Below are 10,412 nucleotides of genomic sequence, written 5' to 3' on the forward strand. Positions count from 1 at the left end.
TTTGAGTCCTTAGAACCTAGCCCAAGGGTGTACAAAACACGACGTTAGCAAGACTTATTCATTGGCACTTCTTTGCATACAGGGGAGAGGTAATGGAGATTGATTGACACATGGGTTGGAGCATCAGGGAAAAACAGAATGCGGCGAGATTGGCTAGTCCAAAGTCAAGCCACAGGTCATGTTTTTGCATGTGCCACCAGGTAATGCCTTCATCCAAAGAGTGACTGATTGGAGTCTGCTCCTCTCCCACATATGCTTACCTTAAAAACATGAAACAACACTTGGGTGATGATGAACCAGCAAACAAGGCGCCTCTCCAAAATGCCAGAAGAGGTGAGGGATGAGATCTCACCCTGGTTCATAGATAACCAAGCAATCAAGGAAGATTCTTCCGAGAAAATCATTAAGTTGGAAAGTAAAGCAAAATATATGAACTCCAATTTGAAGGTAAAAGACAACACAGCTTCAGTGCCTCATTCTACTCATTCCAACAGCTAAAAAAGAAGCATACGCTGACTATTGCAATTTTTCCAATTGGTAGCCCAAGAGAAGCGATTTGGATATGAACCAACATGTAAACAATGTGAAGTACCTAAGATGGATGCTTGAGGTAAAGCACCAATCTGCAGTCAATCTTCGGCCTATCATTTTTTACCCATTTCTTAACTCTTTTGAGTTACTTCATTTCTTTTTCCACAGACCATCCTAGATGAGATTTTGGAGTCTCACCAACTATGCAGTATCATACTAGAATATAGAAGAGAGTGCGGGAGTTCTGACATAGTTCAATCACTTTGCCATCCAGACGAAGATGGAATTCTGAAAGATGGATTGAAACAAAACAATGATATTAGTCTGCTCAATGGGTTTTCACTTGTATCAGAAATTCTTGAAGGTGGTGGACTCCTGGGCTCCTATGAAAAGGCACCATTAAGGTATACACACCTTCTGCAAACTCAAGGTGAGAGAGGAAGTAAAGAGATTGTCAGAGGTAGAACCACATGGAAGAGAAAGATGTCCAGTACCATGCCTTTCTCCACTTAGTAAAATAAACTAGGCAATTGAAAGGGTTTAAGAAACTTATCCCCTGTGAACATAAATTCAAATATCTCAGCTCAAAAAGATCTTATCAAGTAGTGTGCAGATTCCAAGTGTCCCAGAGATTTCTTTCTATGCATGAATATGCTTTGGGGGAAGCTGAATGAAGATCCTATTAATCGTGCCCGAAGTTTGATGCAGAGTAATTCAAGGGTGCCACCAGAGTAATTAAAATCACAGATCGAGCTGAGTGAAATAAGTGATATAAGTTGTGTGGTGATTATTGTAAAGATCTTAGGTTGACATTATTTGAAAAAAAAATTACAAAATCAACTTTATAAACCTACTTAATTTGAAGTGATACATCAGATTATAAAACTCATTTTTAGTGTAAAGTAAATCTGACGCATCACATCATGTCATGTTAGTTTATAAGCTTTCATTTTATAATTCTACTTCGGTCAAACATTTATCTCTTCTTCATACATTCAAATCGGATCATTTTCCTTCAACGAGCCTCCTTGACATAGAATCCAATCCATCCGACTCAAAATTTATAATGTCATCAAGAAGCAAACTTATATAAATGGGAGGATTGAGAGGGGAATCCAACCAGCTCTCCTCTCTCTTTTCTTCCAGGCTAAGCTGCCCACATTATTCTGTTTAGTTCCTTTCATTTCACATATGGTACCTAATTTCTGGAAGAAATGAAAAGGACAAGGGTCTGCTAAGAGAATAACCCCTCGATTAGATGACTGGAGCCTAGGCCCGTTCACTTTTTCTACATTATCCAATTGCAGATGACAAAAATGCTCTGGATGAATAAAAAATTAATCCATTTGCAGATGTCACAACAAAATTATCCAAAAAAACTGAACTACAACACGAAAACTTGGGATGTCCATAAAGGCTCAACAACAAAAAAAAGAAAAAAAAAAAAGGAGTTTGTTACAGCAGCAAACCACTCAGGAGCCTTGGATTAGAAGCATTTCCCAGTACCTATAATGTAAGAAAAATTTCTCTCTTCTCAAACATGTGATCCTCTAACCTTAGAGATGGCATTTACAGATGTGAAGGTGTTGGATATTTACAGAAATGGATGCATATCCTCAAAGAAAGGAAGCATCAAAGAATGATGTATCTCAATAGCAATATCATCGCCTCTTTCTACCTAAACTCTGATGCAGTTGCCAAGACCAAACTAGGAGAAACATGAGGAGGGCCCCTCCAACAGACATCCAGAAAATGGCCAACCACGAAGGCATTGGATTAGGATATAATCCTGATGGAAGTCGAGAAAAAGGTAATTAAAATCAATAATCAATAATGAGAATAGTTAAATGTGCGTATCACCAATGTTAAAAACTTGGTTGGTTAACAATAAACAGCCAAAAACTTATAACTGCTTCAAGATGATTGATCTAGACTAACATACCATGACCAAACTTGATGCAAATGAGAAGCTCAACAATGCAGATAGCAAGTGAGAGCCAACAAAATGCTCCAACTTTTTTCACCGGTTTTCTGGAAAAAAGACATGGTAATTAATCAGGAATAAATGAAAATTCTTTCTTAGTAAATATATTCTTTTAAAATATAGCATTTTTTTCATGTAAATATGCTGCGGCAGAGAGAGTATCTGTACCGGTCTTGAAGATATGAATTGTATTCACGAATCGTTGGTATTGCAATTACCCACCACAAGATCAACCTATACACAATCACCGGGTTTCGCGGAGGAATCCAAAGACAAAACTTCAAAAAGAATGTGTTCAACTCCACAGTCAAAAACACAACGCAAAGACTGAGAACTTGAATGAACCGCCATGGACCAAGCAGAGGGTGCCACTCATCTTTGTCCCACTGTGCTGGGGTAAACTGTCCTAATGTTCGCTTGAACTGAAAAAAAGTGAAGGACACACGTCTATAAACAAAACTAGTAGAAAACAAGAATATATACTGAGAAAGAACATGGAAGATCTAATGTGTAATATCAAGCATCAGAATCAGTTTAATCTGTCCGGAATTGTATTCACGAATCATTGGCATTGCAATTACCCACCACAAGATCAACCTATACACAATCTTTGTCGCAGAAATCTAATGTGTAATATCAAGCATCAGAATCAGTTTAATCTCTCCAGAAATTTAGATACAACTACCCAATGTCTCATTAGAATCTCTTTCCATAAGGAAAGAAAAGTTTGTAGCTATCAATAATGAGTTATTATAATGAGTATGCAAACAACAGAAGTAAGATGAAATATAGTTCTTAAACATACTTTTTCAATTATATTAGGCTGACGGCTTAGGCCAACCCAGTTGTATGTTTTTCCATCGAAGTACCTGACGGTATGCATCCCTGCCCAGATGCCTGCAGTAGGGCAGTGTAAACCAAACAGAGCTTGTCATAATGGAGTTATTTCCGAAAAATGCCAATCTAGATATAAAAGATTTTTTAAAAAGAAAATTTAAGTTGTCAAAAATGAAAGACTTGCTCCATCAATCTTGCTATATCATGGCTCGTGCTCCACTTTGTAGCATTGTTGATCCAAGTAATAGGTAATTTAGGTAACAATGAAAGCCATGACAAACTAAGTGCAAAATTAGAGAAGTAAATGTGATATGAGGGATATATTCAAATTTTTTAGTTAGAATTTCAGAAGGTAAGCTCAACTAGAAATGGGTTGGAAGGGAAAAAGACAGGGAATATGGCAGAAAGAGTTTCACAGGGTTGATATACAACATATTATAAGGTTCATAATCATGGTCTCAAATTCTTAAAGAACTAAATATTTATACTTTTTACTAGCTCCTTTAAACAGAACCATACATCCAAGATAGCAAAAAGATTACAAGTGGCTTGACCCTGCTGTTTTCATAACTATTTAGGGGCATCGTGACATCGCAAAAATTCATGTATTCATTAATGGAAAACTAGTTTATAAATAAGAAAAACTAGAGGCGAGTATTTAAGACAAAATGACTTAAAATCACATCATCAAAGATATCATTCTTTAAAGGTACACCAACCAAAGCGATAATAAACCAGGGTAGAAAAAATGGTTGAGAATCTCACCAAACCAATTGCAGATCAAAACGTCAAGAATTATGCTGTCCCACCAGCACTCGTTGAAATTTGGCAACATGTGGCGGAATGTAAACTGAAAATTCCAACAGAAAAATAAGACTATAATCAAATAGCCAGCTTGAGCATACAAGGATAATTAAACTTCAGGCACATAAATTCAGACAATGAATCCAAACCGAAAATGCGAACCACAAGAGTGGCATGTCACAGATAAAGGAACAAACCTCCATCATCTCAAATCCTATTGATAACGCCCACAGAAGGGGCTGGTTACGAATCAATATAGCTTTACCCCACCATCCAATAATATGAGCTAGCACAAATTCATCGAAAAGTGTTTCCTAAAAAAGGTCAAGAAAAAAGAAATCAGAATCCTGCAGCACCGTGATATTATACCGATGTACGGCAACAACAAAAAAAGATTTAGGGGAATCAACTAGACTTAAGATACGGTGAAAGAAGAAATCATACATAAACATTTTTAAACCTGCTTGTGGGATTCTCAGGTACATATATGCGGCAGTCAGCACCATATGATCTTTCTGGAAGTTCTGCATGAAGTCATGCAAATAAAATTAGAGTTACTAAAACAACCAAAAAAGATTTGTTAAATACTTCGGAAATATCACAATACATCACAAATCCAATGGTCAGCAAATCCTCCTAATGACTATCAAAATTAAAAGTTGAAAAGCTGTGGATTACCAACACCGAGATCAGGATGGAGAAACTTCATAAATTGCCGAGAATCATCACGCTTCTGGAAAGTGAGAAGGTGAAGATTTAACATCAGTGGCCACTCATTAAGTAGGAAATTGACCGAGGGAGAAGGAAAAAAAAACAGACTGAGTTTGCATATCAAGAATGCCCCCAATAATTTGACCTCGTAACATATATATGCACATGGTTAAATCAGGTTCGTTTTACACAAACTATAAGAAAAGCTTGGTTCAGAAAAGAAATCAACCTGAAAAAGCAAAAATGTGAGGGCGACAAGGTACACAACAGCCATTCCATGTACTAGGCGCCAAATTGCAGGATGTGGCCTTATTAGGACCCTGTAATAAGGATTCTGACTGTCATGTGACAGGTTCATTAATAAACAAGATAGCAGATCGAAGTCTGAATTAACTTACGTAGAAGGAGCTTGTAGCAAGCAGTAAGCAAGAAAAACTGCAATCATAGCCCATACACCCCTACAAAGTACAAATCATTTGGAAATCTTAATTGCAAAAGAAAGAAAATTTTATATAGACTTCCCTAAATTAAGAAATACGTACAACACAAACCTTTTCACAGACGTAACAAGATCACCAAGTGCACCACCTTCAGGATCAAGGGCTCCGCTTGCCCAACTGTTTGTACAATATCAAACAAGCATTCAAACAAAAAGAAACAATAACAGTTAGATTGCGTCCAATCAAAGATCCACAACGAAGATGTTACATATGATACAAACACTGCATTGTGTTGAAAGTGCAGCAGCAACAAAAAAGCACACCCCAAGGCATGCTACTTTTTAATGAAAACCAACCCTCTGCTTGTAGGAAAATTAGACCGAGAACCATTTCTGATCTCTGCTGTTTTATTAGAACCCACAGGCGAAAGACGTATAAGAAGAAAGCACAAAAACCGCTTAATCAAAACACAGACTACTCTAAAAAATAAATCCATTAAGATGGATGCAAAAGCTCACAAACGAGGGGCTGGAGATCGTTCTTTGCTTCTCTCCTTGTCAAAAGTATATATGGAGCGATAAAGAGTCCAATTTGTAACACTAGGGATGCTAAAGTCTTATCTCATTCACTGGTAAATATATTAAATTGAAGGGAGAGAAGATCGAAGGCTTATTTCGGCTAGAAGTATTGCATTAGACAAGCCGAAACAGAGAATAAAAAGCCTAGAATTTCTCTTCTAACAAGGAAAAAAGCATGTTCAATATTTCCACAAACCTATTCATGCGAGTCCTATTCTGAAATATTAGAGACACCAACCAGCATTGATGCATCTCCCAGTGTAAATGGAACTCATGATTAGATAAGCTACGACAATCAGAGCAGCAAGATCTATCACAGTAAGATCTATCTGGTACTGGCTACTAACGGTAATAGTGAAAAAATTAGGCTCACAATATAAAGGGATCCACGATAACCAGCATATACTTATCATAAAAAGGGAATATATAATTATTGAACCACAGAATTAACTGGAAAATGATTGATCGATACTTTGGAAAATGAGTCAGAACATTATAGACGAGAAACCCTTGTTGAGTGGAGCACTCACATAAGAAAACAGGCACCAATAAGTAGGAAGGACACAGTACGAGGTTTGTATGCCCATGCAGTCCATGGATCAAATTCTTCACCAATACTCAATAGACTGATCCCACCGCCATTTTCCTGTGTATGATGATCCTTTCTCCTTAGTCTCATATGCCCGTTAGGCTCCATATATATGTTCAACGAACAGATGCAACTTACTTACTGCCCACAAACCATAAAAAAGAAAAGAAAATAAGGCGGGTATTCGAGGCAAGAAATTAATAAATTCCGAACTTGCCAGTAATCCTTGATAAATAAAAATAAAAAAACAAATAAAAGAGACGATAAAAGCTAATATAAATCTAATAAATATAATGCCAGTACATGTATGTGAGCATATAGCCTACAACTACTCTACAATAATGAGATATTTATATCATGGATACACAGGTTATTCAAGAAACCACACACACACACAAATATACTATATATCTATCACTAAACCATAAATAACTCGATGTTAAGTCAGCCTGATCAACACCAAACCAGATTAAAATGAAAGACTCTTTATCGATCTATAGAAGTGTTGCCATCGTAGTATGTGGTTGAATGTCCAAACCCAAAAGTGAAAAATAAAAATAAATGAAAACAAAAAGCAAAGCCAGAAAGGCCAGTTCACCATGCAATATTGAACGTCCCATTACTGCCATGACGTGCAGTGGATCGCAGATAGATATATATATATATATATATATCTAAGCAATAAAACATGAGGTACATATCAGAAAACCTTATAAGTCATTCAACTAGACTATACCGGAATTTTAGATAAAAGGCAACTTGCCGAGTACTTCGAGTATGCAACAGCTGGCCTTTCAATAAGGTCAGAAGATCAAATTGCTCGCCTGGAGTTCCTTACATATATAAATGATCCAAACAATCCAAGAAGAATCTCATGAACACCATGCCGCAGAAATTCATACAAATCTAAGATTACCAGAACATTAACAGAAAATTAAGGTAAAGCATATATAAAACTTTAATATTAAGCTTTATACTATGAAGTGAATGACTAACAATATTTACTCAACATCAATAGTCAAATACATAACAAACAAGAAATATCACTCGAGTTATAAATGCATGCTAGATGTCATTTATATATATATATATATATATATATATATATAATTTTGTGTATAAATCCATCATAAAAGGAGCCATTAAAGATAATGATAGCAAAAAATTTTGAAATTGAAAAAAGTTCACATAGATCTGATCAAAACTGCAAAAGCCACACAATGCAATGAGGTTGGTCAACAGCTTCCGTGGCCCCACTATAATTGATAAATTCATTTCATCATTACCCGAGAGAAGCAATTCGATCCCGCAATACTGAAAGAGATGGATGCATATGGTAACTTTCATATGTTTAATCTAAACATATCTTTTTTAAAATTTTCTTTAATTTAATTTAAATATCTTTTAGACGTCAAAAAATTTCTATTTCTAAAAACAAATTCATATAAGCATTGCATACCCAGTTTTATGTGGGAAAACAAATAAAAGATAAAAAATAGCTATTACAAAAATTTAATAAAAAAAAAGCACCTCATAAAAATTTTATCCAAACAACTTCTCATGTCATTGATCTACACGCAACTACCTTTTTCTAAGCAAAAAATAGAAACCTATAACACATTAACTAAGCTTGATCTACCTACTTTCACAAAACTCAATACAAAACGCAACCTTACTTCCGTTTATTTATTTATTTATTATAAGAAATGTAAGCTAGCTCATAATAATTACTTCTGTCATCTAAGGACAGTAAAATATTTCAAAAAAACAAAAAGAAAGAAGAAGGATCCCAACTCTAAGACGATTTGCACCACAAAGATAAAGAAATAAATTATTCCCTACGAGATCGATAAATCATAATAATAATAATAATAATAATAATAATAATGATAATGATAATGATATTCATAATGATAACGATAACGATAACGATAACAACAACCAATCCACGTTTTGCTAAAGATATCAATTTAGATCCTATCTGATCCAAATGTTAGGGTAAGTTAATTTGGCGGAATTTTTGAACCTATCGAAATGGGCAGTAAATAATTAACTTCTAGTAGCCACCTTCAGACAACATTTCAACCATCTTCATTAAAACTTGATTGAAGGTGGAATTAAACGTACTCAAACCTCCAAGTAGACCACATATTTACTCCAGCTTAAAAGTCAAATTAATCAATATCAGAACAGTAAAATTTGTAAACTTAATATATCAGTATTAACCATAAAATAAATACGCTACGGAAATCATTGAATAAATTAAAGAGAATTACAACTTATTTCATTATACTAAAAGAGAATGACAATATAAGAGTCAATAGGAAAAATCTTTAGAAAATGAAAAAAAAAAAAAAAAGAAAAAAAAGAGCTGGGCTGTTAATTAACAACAAAAACATAAAATATCTAATTAATTTAACAGACTGAAGGGACGTGCTCAAAATAGTATTTTAATATAATCAAGTAAAAACACTGTTCATGAGGAAAAAGGTAAAAAGACTGTTTAAAGTTTTATAAACTCGGAAAAGAAAGTAACTGTTTTGAACTTCGCTATCTCTGGTATACCCCACGCAGATCCCCATCAAGAACAACGTGAGGCGCTTTACAACTCTAACAAAAAAATTGTGTGATCCCCATCAATGCTGAAATTTGGATATCATATAAATCAAAGAATCGAATCATTGCATATGATCTGAAACAAGCATTATAAATTCAAAAGGAAAACAATAAAGCAAAATACACATCTCAAATATTGTCCTAATAAAATTGAAAAAAAAAAAACAAATTTATTTAAAATCAATCCTAATGAATGATTTGCATGGAAATAAGAAAAAGCAAATGAAAACACAATTACAAGCATTTAAATATACAAATATATATATATAGCAATTACGAATAAAGACTGGAAATGAAGGCTCGGAACTATTAAAGCATCATGTTTAATACGATAAAGATACGTACACAAGTGGGTTTGTATATACATCTATACATATATGTGTGTATACATACATCTATATATAAGAACTGAGAGACAGAGAGAGATAAAGGAAAAATGATTAAGAAGAAAGGGGGAGGAGAAGAGAGTGCTACAGAGAAAACAGTGAGCCGAAAAAAGCGGGGGGGTGGGTAAGGGGAGTTACTTACGTAGAAAAGCTGGTGAGGAATCCCCGACCCCAGGCGTGAGATTGGAGAAGAAGGCGATGATGGCCGTCGGATCAGGTAGAAAGCAGGGAGGGAGAGAGGAGTAGTTGAAAAACGAGGGAGGGAGTTCTCGAAATCGGAGAGGCAAAAGGAGGAGGAGGATACCATGATAGGGGGAAGAAGAACTAATAATAGACTTTTTGTGTCAGTGGCGAAAAAGAAAGAGGAGGAAAGACTCACAGTGTATCTGAGAGAGAGAGAATCTCTGCAACAGCGGCGAAAAGGTAACGAGGGATTTTGATTATGATGATCATTATAATGATGAATCAGAGTCATTGGTGAAAATACAATAAAATAATAAGACAGATAAAAAGTATGACGGTCGAAAAACAGAGCATGCTCCCTTCCTTCTCCCTATATTACCCCCATCTTATTGGGAACCTTGCAAGTCGCCGGGTAGGTGACACCGTAAATCGGGTTAAATGGGTGGATTTGATCTGATAATGAGTTTGGAGCAATATCGTATCGGTTCTATTTTTATTTATTTTTTAAATCAGTTAAAAACTTAAAATCGGTCTCGTTTCAGTTTTATTTTTTTAAATACCGAATAGGATGGATTTATATAATATTTTAATTTTTTATATTATATAATATTATATAAATTTTATATATAATTTTAATATATAAAATAATTTTATATTATATGATTAATTACTCATTAATATAATTTTAAATTTTAAAATGCTATATAAATAAATATATATAGTCTATTATATTAATAGTTATACTAATACTAT

The 10,412-nt window shown here is 34.7% G+C and overlaps 2 protein-coding genes across 4 annotated transcripts; one reads left to right on the top strand and one right to left on the bottom strand.

Moving 5' to 3' along the window:
• The first annotated feature begins 291 nt into the window (after positions 1–291).
• Positions 292–1,044, top strand: LOC122313686 (dodecanoyl-[acyl-carrier-protein] hydrolase, chloroplastic-like). The gene is made up of 3 exons (XM_043128865.1): positions 292–447; positions 542–610; positions 700–1,044. The coding sequence occupies exons 1-3, from the start codon at positions 292–294 to the stop codon at positions 1,042–1,044; spliced, it is 570 nt and encodes a 189-aa protein (XP_042984799.1).
• A 795-nt stretch (positions 1,045–1,839) lies between these two features.
• On the bottom strand, positions 1,840–9,998 carry LOC122313764 (CDP-diacylglycerol--serine O-phosphatidyltransferase 1-like). 3 transcript variants are annotated; one of them, XM_043128978.1, is made up of 13 exons: positions 9,619–9,998; positions 6,416–6,615; positions 5,419–5,484; positions 5,266–5,325; positions 5,097–5,187; positions 4,835–4,889; positions 4,601–4,680; positions 4,354–4,470; positions 4,118–4,202; positions 3,321–3,412; positions 2,684–2,937; positions 2,474–2,562; positions 1,840–2,320 (listed from the first exon to the last, which is right to left on the bottom strand). In XM_043128978.1, exons 2-13 carry the CDS (start codon positions 6,580–6,582, stop codon positions 2,193–2,195), a joined length of 1,284 nt encoding a protein of 427 aa, XP_042984912.1. In that variant the 5' UTR covers positions 6,583–6,615; positions 9,619–9,998; the 3' UTR covers positions 1,840–2,192. The 3 variants fall into 3 exon arrangements, with proteins under 3 accessions (XP_042984912.1, XP_042984913.1, XP_042984914.1); XM_043128979.1 differs by having other exon boundaries at positions 9,856–9,959; XM_043128980.1 differs by lacking the exon at positions 9,619–9,998 and adding an exon at positions 7,211–7,503.
• Between the last annotated feature and the right edge of the window lie 414 nt (positions 9,999–10,412).

The sequence above is a fragment of the Carya illinoinensis genome, chromosome 6, assembly GCF_018687715.1.
Source record: "Carya illinoinensis cultivar Pawnee chromosome 6, C.illinoinensisPawnee_v1, whole genome shotgun sequence".
In the NCBI taxonomy this organism is placed as follows: Eukaryota; Viridiplantae; Streptophyta; class Magnoliopsida; order Fagales; family Juglandaceae; genus Carya; species Carya illinoinensis.

Coding starts and splice junctions, on each gene's coding strand:
- LOC122313686 (XM_043128865.1), top strand. CDS start 292: ATGAACCAGCAAACAAGGCGCCTCTCCAAAATGCCAGAAGAGGTGAGG. Junction 448..541: donor ATATGAACTCCAATTTGAAG/GTAAAAGACAAC, acceptor TCCAATTGGTAG/CCCAAGAGAAGCGATTTGGA. Junction 611..699: donor ACCTAAGATGGATGCTTGAG/GTAAAGCACCAA, acceptor CTTTTTCCACAG/ACCATCCTAGATGAGATTTT.
- LOC122313764 (XM_043128978.1), bottom strand. CDS start 6,582: ATGGAGCCTAACGGGCATATGAGACTAAGGAGAAAGGATCATCATACA. Junction 4,681..4,834: donor CCATCCTGATCTCGGTGTTG/GTAATCCACAGC, acceptor GACTTCATGCAG/AACTTCCAGAAAGATCATAT. Junction 2,938..3,320: donor AGCCTAATATAATTGAAAAA/GTATGTTTAAGA, acceptor ACTTTTTTTCAG/TTCAAGCGAACATTAGGACA.